General features: G+C 50.5%; 1 protein-coding gene across 1 annotated transcript in view; it reads right to left on the bottom strand.

Moving 5' to 3' along the window:
• Window positions 1–10,483, bottom strand: part of TH (tyrosine hydroxylase) — a 32,280-nt gene extending 21,797 nt beyond the window's left edge. The window contains exons 1-3 of the mRNA XM_068148347.1: window positions 10,383–10,483; window positions 5,790–6,002; window positions 1,206–1,380 (exon numbers count right to left, since the gene is read on the bottom strand). Coding sequence (XP_068004448.1) covers window positions 1,206–1,380; window positions 5,790–6,002; window positions 10,383–10,472 — 478 coding nt within the window. The 5' untranslated portion in view covers window positions 10,473–10,483. The remainder of the gene's footprint in view (window positions 1–1,205; window positions 1,381–5,789; window positions 6,003–10,382) is intronic.
• Window positions 10,484–25,938: the final 15,455 nt, after the last annotated feature.

Below are 25,938 nucleotides of genomic sequence, written 5' to 3'. Positions count from 1 at the left end.
CCTGCTGGGAAGGGCTTGTACCGGCTGTGGAAGTGAAGAGCATCTTTGGCTGAGAAGGGATTGTGAGGTTACAGGAGGTACATCTGACCTGGCATACATAAAGCACACATACAACAAACAGCACAAGACACAGCTGTGCCTTCTGGGCAGCAGTCCCACACACTCTTCACAGGATCACAGGATGTCAGGGGTTGGAAGGGACCCAAAGAGGTCATCGAGTCCCTCCACCTCCCATCCTAGACTCAGCTCTAATTCCATGATCAGCATCTCAGGATGTCCCTGCCCCACCTCTCAGCAGAGTGTTTTGTGATAGAAGTCCAGGAGAAGATGAAAATTAGCTTTTATTCAAGATTCAGGACCTCACATTAAAAGCAGACTCAGAGTTTTCAACTGGCTGCAGAGTGATTGCTGCAGATCTCTAAAGGATATTCCACAGCAAGATTCACCCTGCCTTCAGAGCAGGATGGCATGGGGAGTGCCTTGCAGTTTTGGGCTGGATCTGCACAGAATTCCAGACACATAGTTAGGAAAGGACTTCATAATCCAAAACACTGGAGTAGGGCTGGAGAGCTTTGTAGGAGAGGTGTGAACAAAGCATGACATTTCAGCTCCCATTTCTGTCTTTTCCATTCAGCACCAGAAGAATTACAGGGTCACAGGATGTCAGGGGTTGGAAGGGACCCAAAGAGATCATCAAGTCCAACCCCCCTGCCAGAGCAGGACCACACAATCTAGCTCAGGTCACACAGGAACACATCCAGACAGGCCTTGAAGGTCTCCAGAGGAGACTCCACAACCTCTCTGGGCAGTCTGTTCCAGTGCTCTATGACCCTCACAGGGAAGAAGTTCCTCCTTGTGTTGAGGAGGAACCTCCTGTGCTGCAGTTTACATCCATTGCTCCTTGTCCTATCCCAGGGAGCAAGAGAGCAGAGCCTGTCCCCTCCCTCCTGACCCCCAGCCCTCAGATACTGATAAACATTTAGGAAATCCCCTCTCAGTCTTCTTGCCTATGGCCTCTGGAGTCTGCTGAGAAACAGCCAAGGAGGGAAGTGGCTTTCAGGACTCAGGTGTCCCAGGGGCAGTCTTTTCTGTTTGCTCCAACTCAGCACGCAGAAGCCCTTCCTCTTTCCTGGGAATAAGAGTCTCCACCCTGCTCTTGCAGCTCAACCTCCCTCCCAAAGCCAGACAGTTTGTAAATCACTTACATTTGTCTTCTTTAGTGGTCCTCACATCTTCTGCTACCCTCTTGATGGAGCTAATGAAAGTATTGAGGTCAGAGCTGTGGACTTCACAGCGCACAAAGTACTCCAGTTCAGCTGTCCCTTCGCGGGGCTTTCGGCTCAGCCTGGTCTCCAGGTGGTGAATTTTAGCCTCAAATGTCTTTGGGAACATGGAAAAGGAGAACAAAAACATTAAAGGATGTTAGAAATATCTGCTGGTATCACAGAATCACCAAGGCTGGAAGAGACCTCAAAGATCACCAAGTCCAAGCTGTCACCACAGACTTCATGACTAAACCATGGCATCAAGTGCCACATCCAATCCCCTCTTGAACACCTCCAGGGATGGGGACTGCATCACCTCCCTGGGCAGCACATCCCAATGGCTAACAACTCTCTCTGGGAAAAACTTTCTCCTCACCTCCAGCCTAAACTTCCCCTGGCACAGCTTGAGGCTGTGTGCTTGTTCTGGTGCTAGTTGCCTGGGAGAAGAGACCAACCCCCTCCTGGCTACAACCTCCCTTCAGGTAGTTGTAGAGAGCAAGAAGGTCTCCCCTGAGCCTCCTCTCCTCCAGGCTAAGCAACCCCAGCTCCCTCAGCCTCTCCTCAAAGAGGCCCATGTGCATCCATGTGGGAGGGATTCCCTCTTATTTTGGGTTGCTTTTTGTTTTGAATCCTATTTCTTCTTTTATCCTCTTCCCCTCCACCCCCCAGCTAGGATACACACACTTATCCATCAGTTCCACAGCTTTTCCTTCTGGACAACCAGCGGGGCTGGTCAGCAACCGTCAGCAGAAGCCTTCCACAGTGGGCTAAAGACGATCGTATCAGGAGAGGAACCTGCTGTGGCGAAATGACACCTGCTTCCACCCCTTTTCCTTTGCCGTCCCACTTAGGGCTGGTTTTGTGCCGGCTGGGCTGGAAGGGGTTGGCCACGACGCCGGAGGGGCGGGCGCTGGGGCACGGCGCTGTCCCTGGTGCTGCCCCGCGGGGCCGAGCTGCTCTCGGTGGCTCTGACGTCAGTTTGGGGCTCATCACCATCAGGGGACATCATCTGCGTCCACTATCAGAACTGGCATCATCTGGACTCACTAGCAGGACTGACATCATCTAGGATCACTATCTGCCCCTCTGCTCCACTCTGCTGACCCTGCAGTGCTGGGGCCAGCTCTGGAGTCCTCAGCACAGACAGGGACCTGTTGGAGTGGGGACAGAGGAGGCCACAGTGATGCTGGGCGGGCAGGAAGCCCTCTGCTGTGAAGCCAGGCTGAGAGAGTTGGGGTTGTTCAGCCTGGAGAAGAGAAGGCTCTGGTGGGGGGACCTTCTTGTGGCCTCTCAGTGCTTAAAGGGGCCAGTAAGAGAAATAAGGAGGGCAGTGTAGTGATAGGCCAAGGAGTAAGGGTTTGAGAGTGAAAGAGGGTACATTTAGATTAGAATAAGGAAGAAATTCTTCATTGTGAGGGTGGTGAGGCACTGGAAGAGGTTGCCCAGAGAAGCTGTGGATGCCTTCTCCCTGGAAGTGTTGAAGGCCAAGCCGGATGAGAGTGGAAGATGTCCCCGTCCACAGCAGGAGGGTTGGAACTGGATGATCTTTATGATCCCCTCCAACCCAAACTGTTCTATGGTTCTGTGCTTCTTTAGCTCAGTGAAAACTGGCAGCACAAGCCCAGGTCCTTGGGCAATGACCCACTCCTTCCAAAGTCTCTTCAAGATCTTTGGTAGAGGAAGGGACACGAGTTCTTTCATTAATCAGAGGCAGGAAGAGGAGAAGGAGCAGACAAGATGGCACACGTAAATTAAATTTAGGGCTGTGGGGTTTTTTTTAATGTACCCACCAACTTCACTATTACATTGTCCCCTCAGCAATCAATACCTTTGCATTAATCTGACAGCCCTGATTGCATTACCCTATGCTTTGGCTGCATGCAACACATACAGAAGAGTGAAGCCAGCTTCCCTGCAGCCTAGTTCATGATGAGGCAAATGTCATTATGCCCATCTGCTTTCATATCTTGTACCTGCATTGCCAGAGGGGTCTGGGAAATGAATCTTCCTCTGTTGTGCCTTGACATGCTTGTCTTTTTATTATATTTAAAGCTCTCTCTCTGTGACAAGCTCAAAGAGCTGCTTCCCCCCCCCCCCCCTCTCTTTTTACTAGGCCAGCAGCAAGTAAATTGCTGTAGGAAAAAAACCAACAAATAATATTTGAACATAAACTGCTCCCAGTTCTGGCTTGATGTTTTAGGAGTTTATAGACTTTCAATGCAGTGCAACTTAAAATCTACCATGCACAAGAGCCTGGACCTCCATGTTTCATACCTGCTATGCCATCTGTTGCATTTAAAGTGTTCACACTGATGGACTTCCCATGCCTGATCTGCCAGCTGTGCACTTACAGGAAGGACACCCCAGCCATGGCAGCACCAAAGCTTTCACCTGATGAGCTTGTCTCAGAGATTCAGGCTTGAGGCAACAGCAATACGTGGCCCAGCAAAGAGCTTTACTTGCATCTCTCATCATAGAATCAATAAGATTGGAAAAGACCTCAAAGATCATCAAGTCCAACCTGTCACCCAACACCTCATGACTACTAAACCATGGCACCAAGTGCCACATCCAATCTCTTTTTGAACACCTCCAGGGATGGTGACTCCACCACCTCCCTGAGCAGCACATTCCAATGGCTAACAACTCTCTCTGGGAAGAACTTTCTCCTCACCTTCAGCCTAAACTTAGAGGAGATGCAAGATGGTTTGTCATTGCTGAAGGTCTTAAACATTTGTCATAAGATTGTCAGAGAGCTTCAGGAGCAAGCCTGTAGACAACAAGTCAAAGGAAGTGATTCCTCCTCCCTGTCTGGGATAAGGGAGTGCCATGTCCTGTAGAAGAAAGGCATTGGTGTGCTGTTGCAGGTCTGGTGGAAAGCTGCCACGATTTACATGAAGAAAGAGTGAGAGAACAGGATTTGTTCAGCCTTAAGTGATGAGACCAGGGCCATTGGTTCACAGCCTACCTAGTGGGAGGGTATAAAGAAGGCTGAGCCAGGCTCATCTGAAAAACACAGACAGGAGGCGATGGGCACAAGCTGGAAGCAAGGCCATTGAGAAGAAAAGAGAAAAAGCTTTTGACCATGAAGGCAGCCAAACATTGCTCAAGGGTTCCAGGGAGGCTGTGGCATCTCCACCTTGGTGATAGTCAAACAGCAGCAAGCACAGCCTCGAGCAACCTGCTGTGTGACTGAACCTGCTCTGAGCAGGAGGTTGGACTAGAGACCTCCAGAGGTCCCTTACAACTCACGTCACTGATGAACAGGAACGCTTTGTCCTCTCCTCTCACTGCTGAAGTCAATGAAATTAAACTACTGTAGATAAAGAGATAGCTCAGAGCACCACTTTTGAATCCTTCTGGATGAAAATGTCCTACACAACTGTGGATGGTCATGTTTTAATCACCCCTTAAACAGGCAGCGCTTATCTCTGTCCTTCCACTCATGGTACTGAGATCCTAGATAATGCAAAATTATACTGTTAGCTAGGGGGGGAAAGCTCAATTAGCTACCAGTTTGCCTTTGTATGACAGCTGTATACAAGGCACAGCTCTGCAGGCAGCCAGCAGAACCTCTAACACGTGAATCAAATTCATCCCTAAAGGGGGGAGGTCATTGTGAAATCAATACACCAGTCTTATACCCAGGGTGGAGTTGTTCCTGTAACTTTTTGACCAAGGACCAGCATGGCAATGTCATGCAGAGACTGCCAAAACCTTGACCCACAAGTAAGGTGGGTCTGGTCTGCAGCCATGCAGGGCACACATCTTGCTTTGAGCCTGAGATCACAGCCTGGCCATGAGACTGAAATGCTGAGCAGTGGAGGGAGCTGTCAGACTACACTGCAAAGCACAAGAGGGTGGCCTGTAGGGCTGAAACTATGTGGCTGGATCCAGTAATTAAGCAAAATTAAGCCCAGAGCTGAACAGCACTGCCAGACTGAGGTATGGCTCATCCTTAGTGATGGGCCCCTCAGTTTAGGAAAGATGTTGAGGTGCTGGAAGGTGTCCAGAGAAGGGCAACAAAGCTGAGGAGGGGTTTGGAGCACAGCCTTGTGAGGAGAGGCTGAGGGAGCTGGGGTTGCTCAGCCTGGAGAAGAGGAGGCTTAGAGGAGACCTTCTTGCTCTCTACAACTACCTGAAGGGAGGTTGTAGCCAGGTGGGGGTTGGTCTCTTCTCCCAGGCAAGCAGCACCAGAACAAGAGGACACAGTCTCAAGCTGTGCCAGGGGAGGTTTAGGCTGGGTGTTAGGAAGAAATTCACCCCAGAAAGAGAGATTGGCCATTGGAATGTGCTGCTTAACAGCACTACCAGACTGAGGTATGGCTCGGCTCATCCTTAGTGATGGAAAGTAAAGGGCACAAGAAAAGCATGACTGTGGGGACACCAGACAAGTAACTGATCATTGCAGTAGGCAGACCTAGTCTGAGTTTTCTTTAGTAGCCTCCAAAGGTATTTCTCACAGAAGAGCCATGAAACCTGTAGTGTGTTCCCTGCATCCCATGCAAGAGGTTGGGTACTCACCTCAAATACCTTAAGTGCACGGGACAGGGGTGAAGTCTTGGCTCCCTTGAGCATGAAGAAGAGGTTCAGCATGGCTCTCCCATCCTTCTCCTCGAAGACAATGGTCTCTGTAGACTCTGCAGCATCAGTGGCTGCAGCAGCAGCAGCAGCAGCCTCTCTTTCCTTCCTGGCATCTTCAATGAGGCTTTGACGTCTACCAATGAACCGTGGAGACTGAAGGTAGAACAGGAATGAATAATGCTTCTGAGAGAGCAACATGAAGTGAGGTATGGCAGCTGCATGGGGCATGGCAGCTGCATGGGGCATGGCCAAGGTGTCTCAGCACAGGAAGGAGGGGCCAATGGCATCCTGGCCTGTATCAGGACCAGTGTGGCCAGCAGGAGCAGGGAGGTCATTCTGCCCCTGTACTCAGCACTGGTTAGGCCACACCTTGAGTCCTCTGTCCAGTTCTGGGCCCCTCAGTTTAGGAAAGATGTTGACTTGCTGGAACGAGTCCAGAGAAGGGAAACGAAGCTGGGGAGGGGTCTGGAACACAATCTCTATGAGGAGAGGCTGAGGGAGCTGGGGTTGCTTAGCCTGGAGAAGAGGAGGCTCAGGGGAGACCTAATTGCTCTCTACAACTACCCCAGCTGACTACGACCTCCCTTCAGGTAATCCATTTGCTCTTTGAGTTTTCAAAGCCCCCCTAATATTTCCCAGGAAAAAACTCATTGATGGCTCAACAGGAGCCAGCAGTGAGCACTTGCAGCCCAGAAAGCAAATCCCAGCCTGGGCTGCAGCAAGAGAAGCAGAGCCAGCAGGGGCAGGGAGGGGATTCTCCCCCTTTGCTCCTCTCTAGTGAGACCACACCTGGAACACTGTGTCCAGTACTGGAGCCTCTATCACAGGAAGGATCTGGAGGTGCTGGAAGATGTCCAGAGAAGGGCCATGAGGATGAGCAGAGGGCTGGAGCTGCTCTGCTCTGAGGACAGACTGAGGCAGTTGGGGCTGTTCAGTCTGGAGAAGAGAAGGCTCCCAGGAGATCTAATTGTGGCCTTCCAGGATCTAAAGGGGGCTCCAAGAAAGCTGGGGAGGGACTTCTGAGGGTGTCAGGGAGTGATAGGACTGGGGGAGAATGGAACAAAACTAGAAATGGGTAGATTGTGATTGGATGTTAGGAAGAAGTTGTTCCCCATGAGGGTGGTGAGAGCCTGGCACAGGTTGCCCAGGGAGGTGGAAGCCTCATCCCTGGAGGTGTTTGCAGCCAGGCTGGATGTGGCTGTGAGCAACCTGCTGTAGTGTGAGGTGTCCCTGGCCATGGCAGGGGGGTTGAACCTGGCTGAGCCTTGAGGTCCTTTCCAACCCTGACAATTCTGTGATTCTATGATCCTGTGATGCTGTAGCAGTGTAAAAGTGACATCTGAAATGCAGCCTGGAAAAGGGCAGCACACCTAGACACCAGCCCTCACACTCCCATCCAGACCTTTCTTTTATTCAGAACTCCCCTGTGAAATGATATTTGCTGATCCTCAACCCCTTTATTCCTTCCTGAAAACACCTTCCAAGAAGTAAGCCCACGCTGCTGCTTGTGGTTTCCATCAGTGCTTTCCATCCCCAAAGAGAGAAGACAGCTAATAAATACCCTCAGCCATAAACCTAAAACCTTGTGAGCATGTGCTTGCCTTTCAGTGTGTTTTAGATCACTGCTGTGTTTAAAGCTGAGCCCCTGTTTGCTTTGAAGCACCTGCAATAAGCAAAGCAAACAGCCTTGTGCCAGCCACAGCAAGCAGGCTCTGCAGCAGTCCCAAGCCAGGCGGTGTGTGGGCTAAGGATGTTTCATCACACCGTGCCCCCAGGTGCAGGATGTCCTCTCCCTCTTGCTGTTCAAGCCCAGGCTGAATGAGGGTTTGAGCAACCTAATTCTAGTAGAAGGTGTCCCTGACCATGGCATGGTTGGAATTAGATGGATTTTAGGCATGCAGACTTTGATCCCTTCAGGGATCTGCTGGCCAAAGTATCGTGGGACAAAGCCCCAGAGGGAAGAGGAGCCCAGGACAGCTGGGCAGAATTCAAGGATCACCTTCTCTGTGCCCAGGAGCAAAGTATACCCACAAAGAGAAAAGCAGGAAAGAAACTTTGGGGCTCCCTCCCCTCAAACCATTCTAGGGATCGATGCTTTTACTTCTGGGGTAGAATGGAGGAGAGGAGGGAAGTTAGACCCCCATGCTGGGGCTGTAAATCAGGTTAAAGTCTGGCTGGCAGGAGTTGAAATAGTGAGAACTGGGTGAGTGGAGAGCCACACCAGGACAGGCACCCTTGACCACTCAGACCTGTGTGCTGGGACTGGGTGGGCCCTGGCAGGCAGGGATGGAGGGGTTGGGTCCCTATCAAAGGATCCTGGAAGGTGTCCTCTTTGGAGGGCACCACTGGGTGCAGATCTAGCTACACTGAGAGCTTTACTTTGATATTGCCAAGCATTTATTTGCCTACCTAGGGCCTCATACAATCATTGACCTCTTAACAAGAGTTAGTTTGCACCTCTTAGGAAGGATTAGTTCATTTTTCCACTGAAACTCCTGTGTCCTGTGTTACAGTGCTTTGCCTTTGCCCTCCTAGCTCTTTATTTGCAGCAAGCAAGAATGTTTGTAAAGCCTGTCTCCCTCTCTGCAGCATGAGGACAGTGAGGTCTCACCCCTGCATCCCTGGGTGCTCCTTCCTGCCTGGCTTGCCTCCAGCTGCTCTCTCCTGCCCGGCTCTGCTTGTGTGCTCTGTCCCCAGCTACTCTCCTGGCTTGCCTCATAGAAATGCTTAGCACCAGAAAAGGTAAATAGGTTACAAAAGTCTTTTCCACAGTGTGAGTTTGAAGTTTGGCTGGCTCAGCTGACACATGAAATCCTTGTGGCTGCAGATGAGTTCTGGGCTGCAAAAGCCTTTGCCCACCCTGGTTTTGCCTGTTTTTCCCTGCAGCAAGGTGTTGGTCCCTGGGGGGTCAGTGGCAAATGACCACCTCAGACCTGCCAGAGGTGGTGAAGTGATGAGTAGGGGCTGGGTGGCTGATCATCCCTGGCCACACTGACACCACACAAATGCAGAGTCATGCCTCTTGCCTGGTGGGAGCCAACAAAATAAATGGCAGGGTTGTGGAGATCTCCTGTGAGAGGAGATTTTAGGTGAGATTTTGGGGTATTAATTTTTTCCCCCCTCTGGAGAACTTCTATTCAAAGAAGGGCTGCAAAGATGATCTGAGGTTTTATTTCTACCCCAGCAGGCTGCCCATGCTCCTCCTGCCAGCACACCCAGCCAGCCCTTTTGCTCAGGGGCTCATTTCCCACCAAACACAAAGCAGCACCTCAGAGAGTGCAATAAGCAAACACCCTCCTCTTCTTCAGACAGCAAGGAGCAGTTCAAACACTGATTTGAGGAGCAGCACCAGGTTTTCAAGAACCACTTAACTGTTCATGGTTTTGCCAGAGTGGAAATGGTTGTGTGTGAGAGAAGGGTTCCTTGATTTCCATTTATTAGAGAGCAAACTCACCTCCTTGCTTCCTGACAAGCACATTCCACTCCCCAAGACACCCCTCCCTGCCTGTGTGCTGGCTGCTTTTACTGAGTCAGAGCATCACAAGGAGAGAGGGTGAACAAGGCAGTGGGTCTAGGGGAAGGAAAGGGGAAGGTCCATAACTGACCTGCTGGAATCACCCTGCAGATGCCTGCCAGATGCATTTGCTCTTTAACTCAGCACAATTCCCAGCTTTCCTCCTGCTGAGCACCCCAAGGGGGGTGCCCTCTCAATGCACCCGCTGCCACTAGCTGCTCTGGCTCCTCCAGTGTCACCTACAGCCTGGCCTCATTTCTGACCCACAGGACTGTCCCGTGCCAGCAGTCTGCAGGCTCCTCCTGTCTGCCCTGGCATTTTGGATTAGGAGGTGAAATGTCCCTGTCCCTACAGCCAGTCCAACAGGTTGCCCAGACTTGGCTTTCTAAAGGCACTTGGCAGCTCAGCAGGAAGTTTTCTTCTCTGTTCCCTGACACATACAGATCTGTGTGCAGGAGCATTTCTCAGGCTAAACACAGGGCTGAGACCACATCGAGGAGGGCTGGAAACAGAAACAGGGGAGGGATGTGCTGGGAGAGAATGAAACTCTGGCTGCAGCAGCAGGGAATCAACTGATTAATTTTCCTGTGCCTCGTGTGTTGTCTGAACTAACAGCCACACTTGTTCACCGTGCTGGAGCAGCTGAAATCTCTGCAGGTTACTGCCTTGAATCCAGGAGAGCATTGAGAATTTCAAATCACCTTTCACACTGGGGATTCCTTGTTACTCCTGCCTTAGGTCTATGGGTTATTAACCTTGATTTTGGTTGGGGAAGGTGGAGGTTGCATTAGTCCAAGGGTTTATCCCCCTAAATGTTTGCATTTCACGTGTACCAGTATGTAGAGAGGACTGTTCAGGTCATTTGCCTTTGCCAGCCAGCAGCCCAGAGGTGCCCATGTGGGGAACTCCCACAAAGGCATTGTTGGTCCCATCTATCCCTGCCTGCCTCTGCCTACAGCTAGGGGAGAGGCTGCAGTTTTCAGAGGGGAAGGGAAAGAAGTGGGGTAGGGTTGTCTTACCATGATGGCCTCAGCTTGCTTGGAGTCCAGCTCCGACACCGCCCTGCGGAAGCCTTTGGCTGCAGAGGTGGAGATGTTCGGGGTTGGCATCTTTGCTCCTCCACGAGGCTCTGCTCTCTGCTTTCCAGCTCCTTGCCAGCTTTTTATAGGGCAGGGCTGACGTCAAAGACTCTTTCAAACCTTCTCTCCCCCCACCACCTCTCCATCACCACCTCCCTCCTTTCTCCCCCTCAGGCTGAGAGGAGGAGGGGACGTGGAGGAGAGAAACGTTTGTGTCCCATTAAATCTAATCGCCACAAAGATTGCAGACACCCTGCCTTCCCAGACCAGACCAGACACTCCCCCACCTGTTTGCCTGCACCCAAAAGATTTCTGCTCTGGGATTTTTTTTCCCCCCTCCCCTCCTTCTTCTTGTTGGAGTTGATTCTCGTGCTTTGTCTCACTCCGACACGTTTGCCTTCCCAGTTTGGGAGTTTCACGGAAGGATTTTGCTGAGTAAACAGATGAAATAGAAAGGAGGAAGAGCTTCAGCCCCCTCTAGCCCTTCTCCCCCTTGTTTGCCTTGTCATTGAGGCAGCAAAGGAAGAGGAAAATAGCACGGATTCCCCCAAGGCAGCCACGGGACTGGATGCTGTTCTCACCCAGCTCCCGCGACCACTGTGCTCTCCCACCGCCCCGTGCCTAGGTTTGGCCACCTAAAGCTGACAGCAGGATGGCAGAATTTGGCCCCTTGATGCCTCAGAGAGGAAATACCCTGTAGAGAAAACAACCTGGGAAAACCCTCTCCATCCTGCCTTCCCCAGGGCTTTCCTCTTGCAGTAATTCCTCAGAGACCAAACAGCCAAGGCCAGCTGGGGCTCTGACAGGGGGTGGCAGCTCAGGACCCGTCCCAGGACTCTGCTTTGCTGTAACAGCACCAGACTCGGTAGAGTCAGGCAGTGGTTGGCCCTGATGAGCTCAAAGTCTTTTCCAGCCAAAAGGATTCTGTGAGCAGTGGCCTTTTAGTCCCAGGGGATCTGCAGCAGCTCTCCCAGCCCAAAGAAGCGCAGTGGGAATGCTTGGTCCTGCTTTCTGCGAGCCACCCCTGCGTTAGGGACAGGCCACCAGCCGGCACAAACCCCTGCGGCAGGGAAGCCACTGGGGCTTCACCATCCAGCTGCTGGAGACCCCTGAGCTGTGCCTGCCACAGCATGGCTTTGGGAGATGTCTACTGAAAACAGCTGGTGTCTTCAGGTGGTGGCTTGTCCTTCCTGCAGTGGGACAGCTGCCATTGTGGCAGGGTGCTGGTGAGTTTTGCAGTGCCAAAAGCCCCAGAGGGTCGACATCCCATTGACAGCCTCAAGGCTGCAAAGCTCTTGAGGAACAGGCAGCATGAGCAACAGTGCCAGCTCCACCAAGGCAGCCTGGGAAGGCCCAGCTGGCTGGAGGTTGGTAGGAGCTGAAGCTGAAGTAAGCACTTGGCAGCAGCAGGCTCAGTAATGAGCCAAAATTAAGTTGAAGTCAGGAGGAGCAGCTTCCCTTGCTGCAGGTGCTGAGGACACCCTGCCCTGTGCTATACTGAGAAACACTTTCTTTTTACTTTTTCCTTCCTCTCTTTGTCTTTCTCTTTTTCTTCATTTTAATATTTCTCTTTTTTTATTTATGTTTCTTTTTTATTTTTCTTCTATTTTTATTTTTCTTCTATTTTTATTTTTCTCTTTTTCTTCCTCTTTTCTTTTTCTCTTTCTCTCTCTCCCTTTCTCTTTCTCTTTTTCTTTCTCTTTTCCTTTTTCTCTTTTCCTTATTCTCTTTTTCTTTCTGTCTCTTTTTCTTTCTCTTTTCCTTTCTCTCTTTCTCTTTTTCTTTCTCTTTTCCTTTCTCTCTTTCTCTTTTTCTTTCTCTTTTCCTTTCTCATTTCCTTTTTCTCTTTTTTCTTTTCCTATTTTTCTTTTTCTTATTCTTTTCCTTCTTTTATCTTTTTTCTTTTCCTATTTTTTCTTTTCCTCTTTTTCTCTTTTTTTCTTTTCCTCTTTTTCTATTTTTTCTTTTCTCTTTTTTTCTTTTCCTCTTTTCCTCTTTTTTTATTCTTTTCCTCTTTTTCTATTTTTTCTTTTCTCTTTTTTCTTTTTCTCTTTTTCTCTTTTTTTTTTTTCCTTTTCCTCTTTTTCTCTTTATTTTTTTTCCTTTTCTTTTCCTCTTTTCCTCTTTTTTTTTTCTTTTCCACTTTTTCTCTTTTTTTTTTTTTCTTTTCCTCTTTTTCTTTTTACCTTTCTCTTTCTCTTTTAATTTCTTTTTCTTTATCTTTTAATTTCTTTTTCTTTCTCTTTGGTTTTCAGTTTAATCTTAGGTCAAAAGCAAAGTTCAATTTGTTTAACTAATTCAATCTCCCTTTCTCCCTTCTCACCTTAACATCAGACACTATTCTGCTAGGCCTTGCATTGTTTGGTAAACTGACTTCAAGGCCTCCTTAGAGCAGCGTTTGCCAGGGGTGATAAACCAAAAATCAGCTCTCAAAGCAAGTTCCAGCTGTCCACATTTGTAACCAGCTTGTTGAGATGGTGGCCTTGAAATGCCAGTTCATGGGAAGAATTGAGAGACTTGGCAAAGCACTTCCACAAAGAAGGGAAGAGGAGGAGTCACTCAGCCTTCCTGCAGGCTGTATGATATTCAGAGATCACACACAAAGGCTCCTCTGACAAACAGAAGGTGCTGATAACCTCAGACACATTTTCAAGGCTGTTGGATAAACAGAATTTCTTTGACCATATTTTCTGGTTTCCTTTTGTCCCCCTAGATGCTTTTTCTCTCCTTGGGAAATCCAGCCCTTTATTTAAGCAGTTCCTCTATGCAGTCCTCTTATCCCAAAGCCCTTCATCATGTGAATGACAAAACTCTTCTTCATATGAATGACAGCTGAGGTGTAGAGCACTTGGATTCTTCAAGCCCTGCCTATCTGTCACCTCCCCATCCCCAGCTGGTGATCAGAGTCCTGCACTGTACAGAAAGCCTCTCCCTGTAGCCAAAGTGAAGTCCTGGTCTCCATGCAACCAAGGCCAAACCTTCCAGATTGCCATGAGTGGGAAACTCAGGTTGGTTCTCCTGTCCTGGAGGAGCTGACCAAGGAGGTGAACTGGGAGAAAGCACTTGGCAGCAGGTTCTGGTTTGGGGCAGGAAGGTGGGCAGCAAGTGGATGTCCTCCAGAGCAGTTTCATCAACACAGCTGCAGGAGGCCAGGCATTGATTTGTCCCAGCTCAAACAAAACTCCTCACCTGTGTAAGGTAAAGTGCCACCTTTTTGAAGACCACCCACAGCTTGGCCATTTCCATCTCTGTGTGTCTACATCTCTCTAAAGCACCTGTTTGGGTCCAAGCTATCAGACATGATTTCCAGGGGCGGTGAGCCTGTTTGGTTAAATCAAGCAGGCTTGTCTCAGCCTTTGTCTTGTCTGACTAACTACCAGGTTTGTGAGTGAGGAAGAGGAGCCTCGAGGAAGCTTTATGAAGGAAATACAGCAGATGGATGGGTCTCCACCTCTGCTTTGTTCCTCACACTCCAACCACACCATGGTCCTTCAGTGTGTGTGGGTGCCCTGTGTACCCAGCTGTGTGATTTAAGGGATCAACCTGCCATAAAGCAGAAAGAGCAAACACTGTTGGACACTGCTTGGCTGCACTTGCCCCCAGACTGGAAAAGCTCATAAACTGGGCAGCTCTGACTGTGCTTCCTTCAAGGGTAAAGCAGACCTAAAAAGCATCCAGAAATGGCACAGAGGTGCAAAGTGGCTGTTGGTCCTCAGGAGGCTCCTTTCACCTGGATTGGTGGTGCAGGGGTAAGGGCAAGGCAACATAGAATCATAGACTCACAGGACCACTTCAGTTGGAAAAGTCCTTTAAGATCATCCACTCCAACCATTCTCTGACTCCACCAAGTCCAGTGCTAAACCATGTCCCTCAGCACCACCTCTCTGCCTCTGTTAAACCTTCTGCTCTTTGGCTGGATCCCTGTGGTCATTTCGTGCACCCTCCAGCATTGCTTGCAACAGCCATTGCTCCTGAGCACGTTGGGTATGAGGAGCAAGAGGAAAACCCCATCTGCCTGTGGTCTTGATACAAGTCCCAGAGTGAAAGGCACTTACAGACTGGTCTGGGGAGGGTGGGCATCTCTCTGATGGCCCAGGGAGCTGCAGGGACAGGGTTTGCACTGGGAGAATGCCCCATGAAGAGCTAAAGAAGGGACAGGAATGCTCCTGTGGGGGTGAGCTGCCATCTCCCATAATAACCCAGGCAACCCTGATGGCCATGTGTGGTGTCCAGGCCTTGTTGTTGATCTTCTTCCCCCCTCCTCTTCACTCTCTCTCCCTCTTTCCCTCCACAGCCTGAATAATTACAGTCTGCCACACGAAGCAATTACAGGGGGGTGAGCCATCTGCATCAAGAGATGTCTTTTTCTCTTCTCCCTTTGCAGCTCCATTCAACATCCCCAAGTGCCACAAAGGAGTTTAATAACCCATAATGACACCTCAGTCTCCTGAGGAGTGGGACAGCGTCAGGAGGGAAAAAGGGGAAGAGAGAAACAGAAAAGGAAAGGGGAGAAAAAAAAAAGTTAATTAAAATCCTCATCTCCCTCTTAACTTTGCATCCTCCTGTTATCTAGAAAACACTGACTTTCCTGCTCATGCTCTCTCACAACTGAGGAGCTCAAGGGGTGGGGGACTGCAAGCAGCAGAGATGAGGAAGCCCTTCAGTAAGGGCTGCAAGATGTTTTCTGCCACCCTGGGGAAAAAAAAGCTCTGCAGGTCAGATCACAGAATCCCAGCATCCCAGCTGGGTGAGGGATCACAGAATCCCAGCATCCCAGCTGGGTGAGGGATCACAGAATCCCAGCATCCCAGCTGGGTGAGGGATCACAGAATCCCAGCATCCCAGCTTGGTGAAGGGTGGAAGGGACCTCTGGAGATCCTCCAGTCCAACCCCCCCTGCTAAAGCAGGGCACCCACAGCAGCTTGCCCAGGGTCACAGTGCCCAGCTGGGTTTGGAATCTCTCTAGAGAAGGAGACTCCACAACCTCTCTGGGCAGCCTGCTCCAGGGCTCCAGCACCCTCACACCAAAGAAGTTTCTCCTGCTCAGATGCAAACTCCTGGGCTCCACTTTGTGCCCATTGCCCCTTGTCCTGTGGCTGGGCACCACTGAAAAGAGTCTGCCACCATTCTCTTGCCCCCCACCTTTTACCTATTGATCAGCATTGAGAAGATCCCCCCTCAGTCTGCTCTCCTCCAGGCTAAGCTACTCTAGTTCTCCTAGCTTCTCTTATCAGAGAGATGCTCCAATCCCCTCAGCACCTGCAGGTCAGATGGTCCTGGCCCTCCATTCACCCCACTGCAGAGCTGACCCCTGGAACACGAAGTGCCCCAGTGCAGGAGGCTGTCCTCCAGCCAGGGGGGGGAAGCTCAAAACAAAAAGATTAAAAAAGAAAGCCAACTATGTTAAAAGGGGAGGGGGGGAAAAGGCAGAAAATACACTCTCCTCAAGAAGGTGAAGCCAGGCTGTGCAGCCTCCCCCAGTGCCTTTTGGCCTCAGTGTGTGCCAGAACATTCCCACAGTGCACAGGACAGACCTGGACTGCAGACATAAACCAATGACTTAAGGATCAAGGCCAACATCCTGGGCAGCCAAGTGCAAACCTCTGTGTCTGAGATTTCACACTTCAGAAAGCCAGCCCAGCCCTTAGCTAAACCTGAGCCTATTCCTGCTAGCCACACACCATGCCCCAGCCCAGCCCTTAGCTAAACCTGAGCCTATTCCTGCTAGCCACACACCATGCCCCAGACCAGCCCTTAGCTAAACCTGAGCCTATTCCTGCTAGCCACACACCATGCCCCAGACCAGCCCTTAGCTAAACCTGAGCCTATTCCTGCTAGCCACACACCATGCCCCAGACCAGCCCTTAGCTAAACCTGAGCCTATTCCTGCTAGCCACAAACCATGCCCCAGACCAGCCCTTAGCTAAACCTGAGCCTATTCCTGCTAGCCACACACCATGCCCCAGACCAGCCTTTGGCTAAACCTGAGCCTATTCCTGCTAGCCACACACCATGCCCCAGACCAGCCCTTAGCTAAACCTGAGCCTATTCCTGCTAGCCACAAACCATGCCCCAGACCAGCCCTTAGCTAAACCTGAGCCTATTCCTGCTAGCCACACACCATGCCCCAGACCAGCCCTTAGCTAAACCTGAGCCTATTCCTGCTAGCCACAAACCATGCCCCAGACCAGCCCTTAGCTAAACCTGAGCCTATTCCTGCTAGCCACAAACCATGCCCCAGACCAGCCCTTAGCTAAACCTGAGCCTATTCCTGCTAGCCACAAACCATGCCCCAGACCAGCCCTTAGCTAAACCTGAGCCTATTCCTGCTAGCCACACACCATGCCCCAGACCAGCCTTTGGCTAAACCTGAGCCTATTCCTGCTAGCCACACACCATGCCCCAGACCAGCCCTTAGCTAAACCTGAGCCTATTCCTGCTAGCCACAAACCATGCCCCAGACCAGCCCTTAGCTAAACCTGAGCCTATTCCTGCTAGCCACACACCATGCCCCAGACCAGCCCTTAGCTAAACCTGAGCCTATTCCTGCTAGCCACAAACCATGCCCCAGACCAGCCCTTAGCTAAACCTGAGCCTATTCCTGCTAGCCACACACCATGCCCCAGACCAGCCCTTAGCTAAACCTGAGCCTATTCCTGCTAGCCACACATCATGCCCCAGACCAGCCTTGGTTTTGAAGCACATGGAGCCAGCTGCTCTCCCAACTCTATTTCCACTTCCACACTGACATCCAAAGTGTTGTGCTCCTGCTGCTCAAATTCTGCCTCCAGATCTGTTGCATCTCCTTTTGTGGGTCAAAATCAAAATGCAGTTCTGGGAAGTTTTCCAGCAATCAGCACTTCAATGGGAAAGGATTTCCCTTTTCCAGCGAAACAGTGAAAGGTTTGGGGAAAGGGAGGGAAGGAATCTTAAGAATCATAGAATCAAACAGGTTGGAAGAGACCTCCAAGATCATGGAGTCCAACCTATCACCCAGCACCATCTAATCAACTAAACCATGGCTCCAAGTGCCTCATCCAGGCTCTGTTCAAACACTTCCATCAATGGTGACTCCATCACCTCCCTGGGCAGCACATTCCAATGGCAAATCCCTCTCTCTGTGAACAACTTCTTCCTAACATCCAGCCTGAACCTGCCCTGGCAGAACTTGAGTCCCCTCATTCTGGTGCTGGTTGCCTGGGAGAGGAGACCAACCCCCACCTGGCTACAACCTCCCTTCAGGGAGTTGTAGACAGCAATGAGGTCTCCCCTGAGCCTCCTCAGGGGAGTTATTGATGCTCAGCTCTCTGGGGGAAAGCTCTTATGCCAGAAGATGCTCTTCATGGAAGAACTAAGTGCAGTTGTGGCCAGGAGCAAAGAGAAAGGAAGAAGTGCTGCTGGGAGGAGATCACTTGGATGGAGGGGAAAAAAATCAGCATCTCCCAAGGAACTTTGTTGGTGACATGGACAGTGGCATTGAGTGCACCCTTGCTGGAGGGAAGGGAGGCCATCCAGAGGGACCCTGACAGGCTGGAGAGGTGGGCACAAGCCAATTTTATGAGGTTCAACAAGACCAAGGGCAGGGTCCTGCAGCTGGGTGGAGGCAACCCCAGGCACAAATCCAGGCTGGGCAGGGACTGGCTGGAAAGCAGCCCTGAGGAGGGAGACTTGGGGGTGCTGGGGGAGGAGAAGCTCACCAGGAGCACTCAGTGTGCACTTGCAGCCCAGAAAGCCAACCAGAGCCTGGGCTGCATCAGGAGAAGTGTGGCCAGCAGGGCGAGGGAGGTGATTCTCCCCCTCTGCTCAGCTCTGGTGAGACCCCACCTGGAGTCCTGCCTCCAGTTCTGGAGCCCCTATACAAGAGGGTTGTGGAGGTGCTGGAAGGTGTCCAGAGAAGGGCCAGGAGGATGAGCAGAGGGCTGGAGCTGCTCTGCTATGAGGACAGACTGAAGGAGTCGGGGCTGTTCAGTCTGCAGAAGAGAAGGCTCCCAGGTGACCTCATTGTGGCCTTCCAGTATCTGAAGGGGGCCTACAGGAAGGCTGGGGAGGGACTGCTCAGGATCTCAGGTAGTGATAGGACTAGGGGGAATGGAATGAAGCTGGAGGTGGGGAGATTCAGGCTGGAGGTGAGGAGGAAGTTCTTCCCCATGAGAGTGGTGAAGCCCTGGAATGGGTTGTCCAGGGAGATGGTTGGGGCACCATCCCTGGAGGTGTTTAAGCCCAGGCTGGATGAGGCTCTGGCCAGGCTGATCCAGTGTGGGGTGTCCCTGCCCATGGCAGGGGGGTTGGAACTAGATGCTCCTTGTGGTCCCTTCCAACCCTGACTGATTCTATGATTCTAACTAAGGGTTCAACACTGAGTGTTTTGGAATTAAAAGCAGAAGCAAGCTCTCTCTCCTTCAGGAAAAGGACCTGGACCAGAGGAGTCAACACTCAGCAATATTGGATTGATGATTCACCTGCTGCTGCAGAGTCCAACCCAACCATCTTGTCTCGGATCAATGAGGAAGCACTTAGGAGCAATTTTCTCTTTGGAAATGTGGGCAGCAAACAGACACTCAGGAGAGGGTGGTGGAATATAATGGAGCATCTCCTGGCACCTGTCAGCTTCTGGGGCTGGAAAATTAATCGCTGGCCCCTCTGGCCCACCGCATGGCAGCCTATAGACAGCTTCTATAAGGAGGTCATCAAGCAGTGTCACCTTCACGTGGGAAGGGAGCCTGTGTGTATAGCACAGTCTCACAGCATCACCAAGGCTGGAAGAGACCTCGAGGATCATAGAGTCCAGCCTGTCACCACAGACCCATGACTAGACCATGGCACCAAGTGGCACGTCCAATCCCCTCTTGAACACCTCCAGGGATGGGGACTCCACCACCTCCCTGGGCAGCACACTCCAATGACCAATGACTCTCCCAGTGAAGAACTTTCTCCTCACCTCCAGCCTAAACCTCCCCTGGCACAGCTTGAGACTGTGTCCTCTTGTTCTGGCGCTGGCCGCCTGGGAGAAGAGACCAACCCCCTCCTGGCTACAGCCACCCTTCAGGTAGTTGTAGAGAGCAATGAGGTCTCCCCTGAGCCTCCTCTTCTCCAGGCTAAGCAACCCCAGCTCCCTCAGCCTCTCCTCACAGGGCTGTCCTCGAGGCCTCTCCCCAGCCTTGTTGCCCTTCTCTGGACACGCTCAAGTGTTTCGATGTCCTTCTTAAACTGAGAGGCCCAGAACTGGACACAGGACTCAAGGTGTGGCCTAACCAAAGCAGAGGACAGGGTACAATGACTTCCCTGCTCCTGCTGGCCACACTATTCCTAATGCAGGCCAGGATGCCGTTGGCCTTCTTGGCCACCTGGGCACACTGCTGGCTCCTGTTCAGGCGGCTGTCAATCAGCACCCCCAGGTCCCTCTCTGTTTGGGAGCTCTCAGCCACTCTGACCCCAGCCTGTAGCTCTGCCTGGGGTTGCCTTGGCCAAAGTGCAGCACCTGGCACTTGGACTTGTTGAATGCCATCCCACTGGACTCTGCCCATCTGTCCAGTCAGTCGAGGTCCCTCTGCAGAGCCTTTCTACCCTCTAACTGACTAACATCTAGCAACAGGTCTCCTCCTGCACACTCCTTGTGATCCCAAATACTTCACTCCCAGCTCCTGGAGTCAGCTTTCTTTAAAAGGAAAACAATTAAATGCAGCCCTTTGGGGAAGGGAAGATTGAGGAGGAGCCTAGGAGCTCCCAGAGAGGTGGGAAAACCCTCCAGAAGCAGGAACCATCACAGGGAAATTTGGCACAGGAGTTTTAAGCATTGAGTTCCACAGAGAATTTGCTTCTCTTGGGGGGGGTAGGGGGGAGGGAAAGAAAATCATCAAAAATTAGGTTGTGTAGTAAACAACTGCCTGGAAACAGCAGAAGCATTATGACAAGAAAAATCAACTGTCTGACACTAATCCCATTGCCAACAACCAGCTCAGAATCACAGGGCTGCCTTTCTGACTGCTCACCCCATGGCCCTGGGCAAGTCATTTAACTCACTGCCTTCCTTTCTTGCCTTCTGCCTCCAGGCTGCTCATTGCTGTAACCTTCAGCTGCCAAGAACCAGTTTATAGTAGGCAACAGAGGCAGAAATCGATGGAAATATTTGGCTCTCACCTCCTCTCAGTCCTCTTGCCTGTAGTTTGCTTGCCCATCAGGCCTTTGCATTGCAGAATAGATGAGGAAAAGGGTCTGAAGGCTTATTTATTCTCCAGACCAATGGAAGTCCCAGCACCAACAGGTTTGCAGTGGCCCAGATCCTCCAACCCTTTGTCTGGATGAAAAGAGAAAGAAAGTTGAGGGCATGTCCCCATTTTGATGCCAGGTTCATCAGGTCCCAGTCTTACTGTGTGAAGTCATTCTTGAAAGTGGACTCTGAAGTGCATTGTCTCTTCACTGCCAGTGATCTTGGCCAGTGGGATGTGCTGCCCAGGGAGGTGGTGGAGTCCCCATCCCTGGAGGGGTTCAAGAAAGGCTTGGATGTGGCACTTGGAGCCATGGTTTAATAGGCATGAGGTGTTAGTTAATAGGTTGGACTTGATGATCTCTGAGGTCTTTTCCAACCTGGTTGATTCTATGATTCTGTGATCCTGTGCCTAGCTTGATGTCTTTAATTCACTTACTCATACACACACACCATGGAGTATCATGAAGGCATCAGAACAGAGACGGACAAGACATGGTGAAGGGGCCCAAACCAAGTTCCCATCACCCTTTCAGAAGGACTACAAACACTTCACCATGTGTTGGTGTGGTCTTAGCACAGCCAAAGAATAGAATAGAATAGAATAGAATAGAATAGAATAGAATAGAATAGAATAGAATAGAATAGAATAGAATAGAATAGAATAGAATAGAATAGAATAGAATAGAATAAGCTAGGTTGGAAAAGACCTTTGAGATCATCCAGTCCAACCTATCACCCAGCACTATCTAATCAACTAAACCATGGCACCAAGCACCCCATCCAGGCTCTTCCTAAACCCCTCCAGGGATGGTGACTCCACCACCTCCCTGGGCAGCACATCCCAGTGGCCAATCTCTCTTTCTATGAAGAACTGCTTCCTAACATCCAGCCTAAACTTCCCCTGGTACAGCTTGAGACTGTGTCCTCTAAAGCTGATGGTGTGGGACCAGCAGGGTCTCTGACCCGTTGCCAGTCCCCTGTGACTGTCAGGACCTGCACTGCAAGGCTGCACAGTGCAGGTGGGATGGGTCTGGCCCCCACAGTTGGCCTTGGGCCATTCCCCTGGGTCTTGTTTTCCCCTTGGTTTTCTGACCTCCCAAGGGGAATTTTCTCAGTGTTTACACAACATTCTCCTTCAGCATGAACATGTCACTTCTTTGATGCAGATACATCTCCTTCCCCCTCCTCTATCCCTGTTCCCATCTTCTGCAGTAGCAGCTCCAGGCCAGCAAGGTGGACCAGTGAAAGGCAGCCCAGAGCTACTTCTGCATGGGCAGAAAACTGCTGACTTCTTACCCACCTGCTTCCCTCTCTCCTCAGGCACTGGATGGTATAAACCATCCAGCTGTCAAACCAAAGGTTTCAGCATTAGGAGTCACACAAAGGGTCCCAGACCTATGGAAATGTCACCACGCTGACTTCATACAAATGTTTATTCATCCTTCTGTTTGCAGGCAGGAAGGCATTTTGCATTCAGCATCGAAGGGATGAGCTCTGTTATGGAGACACAGCCAGTTCTGGACTGGAAATTGCCACCAGCATTTCATACAGAGCTGATGCTTTCCTCCTGAGTCACATCTGCTCAGGATCTCATCTGCTGTTCCTAACAGGCAGTCAGCAAGTAAATACATGGGAAAGAGCATGAGAAAATATTCCTTCTCTCCTTTTTCCAGAGGATGAATATAAATGTATCATCCATGGCAAGGTTCATTCCACCCAGCAGGCTTAAGAGGATGACTCATCAAAGCCCTGTGCTTCTCATCTGGATCTTCAAGGTGTATCAATAATGCTTTATTGATCCACAGCCATGGAAAGTAAAGAAAGAAAAGAGTGTGAGATCCATACTGGCACAATATGCCTGACTTCATTAATTCTGCCATTAAGCTGCTGGGATGATGTGGTGGAAAAGCAGGGTCTAGGAGATTACAGCTCCTAGCCTCCCAGTAACAGGACTGTGCTCTACACATGCAGATACAGAATGCAGAATTAACCAGGTTGGAAAAGACCTTTGAGATCATGGAGTCCAACCTATCACCCAACACCATCTCATCAACTAAACCATGGGACTGAGTGCCTCATCCAGTCTCTTTTTAAACACTTCCAGGGATGGTGACTCCACCACCTCCCTGGGCAGCACATTCCCATGGCCAATCTCTCTTTCTATAAAGAACTTTCTCCTCACCTCCAGCCTAAACCTCCCCTGGCACAGCTTGAGACTGTGTCCTCTTGTTCTGGTGCTGGGTGCCTGGGAGAAGAGACCAACCCCCACCTGGCTACAACCTCCCTTCAGGTCATTGTAGATCCTTCAGTCTAGTGGAGAAGGGATCAGTGGCTGAAAGTTAAGCAAAGAAGACAAGCTCAAGTCAGTAGCAGGAGGTGTATTTTTAACAGTGATGGTGAGGGAACCCAGTGGGCACTGGGATAGCCATGATCCCCTTTGATAAAGGGTCCTAAAGAGAACAGGCACCTCACTTGAAGGTTTATCAGAGACAGAGACAGGACAGGCTAAGCCTGAGCAGGAGGAGAGGTGGCTGTGATGACAGGTTCTTCACTGGGAGGGTGCTGGGACACTGGAACAGGCTGCCCAGGGAGGTGGTTGGGGCCCCATGCCTGGAGATATTCAAGGTGAGGCTCAACAGGGGGCTGGGCAGCCAGGTCTAGTTGAGGATGTCCCTGCTGACTGCAGGAGAAGGTTGGGCTGGATGACCTTTAGAGGTCCCTTCCAACCCAGACCATTCTATGATTCCATGAGCCACCTCCAGACAGCACAAAGCTGGAGCAGGGACACCTATCATCCCCAGCCACCCCTACCAGCTCCCACCAGCACAGCATGGCCAAGGTCCTTCTGCCTTGCAGCTGGACACTACTGGCCTTGGAACCTCCATGGTTTTAGTGAGAAAAGACAGGTAAGAAACCAGCATCCCTGCAGGGAAAGGCTTCAGCCTTCCTGCATGTGGCAGCTGGGGAAATGCCTGTCTCTGCATCACTTGATGTGGTGGCAATCATGTCCGAGTGCTCATCCTTCCCCCTTCCCCTGCTGGCACGGGCAGTGCCTGCCTCAGGAGGGTTAGCAGCACTCACACTTATCTAATTTGCATCAGGGACGTGCTGGATGGCAACGTGCTGCTACGGGAGGAAAAGCACCGCAGAGGAGAAGAGGCTAAAACCTCCCCAGATCTTCCTTCTCCTGTCACCCTTCTCACTCCTGCCCCCAAAACACCCCCTGAAGTAAATGCACAGCTTTGTGGAGGCAGCCAGTGTGGGATTTTCTCCAGCAATTTGCTCTTTCTCCTGTTGCTTCCCTGCCTCTCCTGTGGGTTTGCCTTCTCCCAGCTCCTCATCCCCTTCCTCCTGCCCACGTCTGACCTGCACAGCGGCAGGAGCCTGGCCATAGCCTGCAGGGATTTGCCTTGTGCCTGTAGTGGGATGGCTTTTGGTGTCCCTTATCTGTCCCCAGTGGGGCCATGTGTTTTGTCTCTGCTCCCCCTCTGCAGATGAGTGGCTGAGGGCAAGGAGAGACAAGGGGTCCGTGTAAGGGCCTTATGATAATTGCAGAGCAGCTACTGCTCTGAAAATCTAAATTCCTCCCTGACATTTCCAGTCTAAAGCTCCCACTGACTCAGCTGCTGCTTGTGATATTTAAACAAGGATTATCTCCTCTTTTATTCTTTTCTTTTTGATAACAGGACAGCAGAAGGTTAGTTTAACACTTTCCTATGGTTTGTTTGGCTGTTACACATCCAATGCTCTTCAGGACCAAACTTCCCCTTCCCAAGTCACTCATTTGGTATGATTGGGATGAACAAAGGCTCCCATGATAAAACCCCCAAGGGTCTTTCCCTGGATTTTAGCATGCTGGGAAATACATACTTTGGGTGTAAAAAAGACTTACCCCATTGGCTCCAGCACAGCTGCACCCTGGAGAGATCCAGGTGTCCTCAGGTATTCCATAGAATCCTTCACTTGTTTAGGTTGGAAAAGAACTTTTGAATCGTAGAATCACAGAGTTGTTTGGGTTGGAAAAACCTTCTAGGATCCTTGAGTCTAAACCCTCTAGGGTCATTGAGTCTAAACCCTCTAGGATCCTTGAGTCTAAACTCTCTAGGGTCATTGAGTCTAAACCCTCTAGGATCCCTGAGTCTAAACCTTCTAGGATCCTTGAGTCTAAACCCTCTAGGGTCATTGAGCCTAAACACTCTAGGATCCTTGAGTCTAAACTCTCTAGGGTCATTGAGCCTAAATCCTCTAGGATACTTGAGTCTAAACTCTCTAGGATCATTAATCTAAACCCTCTAGGATCATTAAGTCTAAACTGTCTAGGATCCATGAGTCTAAACCCTCTATGATCATTGAGTCTAAACCCCCTAGGATCATTAAGTCTAAACTTTCTAGGATCCATGAGTCTAAACCCTCTAGGGTCCTTGTGTCTAAACCCTCTAGGATCCTTGAGTCTAAACCCTCTAGGTTCATTGGGTCTAAACCCTCTAGGATCTTTGAGTCTAAACCCTTTAGGATCCTTGAGTCTAAACCCTCTAGGATCTTTGAGTCTAAACCCTTTAGGATCCTTGAGTCTAAACCCTCTAGGATCTTTGAGTCTAAACCCTCTAGGATCTTTGAGTCTAAACCCTCTAGGATCCTTGAGTCTAAACCCTCTAGGTTCATTGAGTCTAAACCCTCTAGGGTCATTGAGTCTAAACCCTCTAGGGTCATTGAGCCTAAACCCTCTAGGATCCCTAAGTCTAAACCCTCTAGGATCATTGAGTCTAAACCCTTTAGGATCCTTGAGTCTAAACCCTTTAGGATCCTTGAGTCTAAACCCTCTAGGAACATTGAGTCCAAACCCTCTAGGGTCATTGAGTCTAACTGTCAGCCCAACACCACCAGGGCCATTAAACCATGTCCCAAAGTGCCATGGCCACAGGTTTCTTGAACACTTCCAGGGCTGGTGACTCCACCACCGCCCTGGACAGCCTGCTCCAATGCCTGACAGCTCTTTACATAAAGAAGTTTTTCCTAATCTCCAACCCCAGCCTCCCCTGGCACAATTTCAGGCCATTTCCTCCCATTTTATCACCTGATATTAGGGAGTAGAGACCGACCCCAACCTCACCATAGGTAGTTGCAGAGAGCAATGAGGTCTCCCCTCAGCCTCCTCTCCTCCTTAAGGTCAAGCCTGGTGATCTCACAGCAGTTTTCTGTGTACTAAACCAGATTTCATTGGGAATGCTCCATAAAGGGACCTTAAAGAAACCTCAGGAGCACTTTTTGGTCCCTGAGAGACACTGGAGG

The sequence above is a fragment of the Melanerpes formicivorus genome, unplaced genomic scaffold (genome assembly GCF_026170545.1).
Source record: "Melanerpes formicivorus ecotype bairdi unplaced genomic scaffold, bMelFor1.0.p_v2 SCAF_16, whole genome shotgun sequence".
NCBI classification, from domain to species: Eukaryota; Metazoa; Chordata; class Aves; order Piciformes; family Picidae; genus Melanerpes; species Melanerpes formicivorus.
Note: the sequence above shows the minus strand (reverse complement) of the source record. Positions and strands in the feature narration are given on the sequence as shown.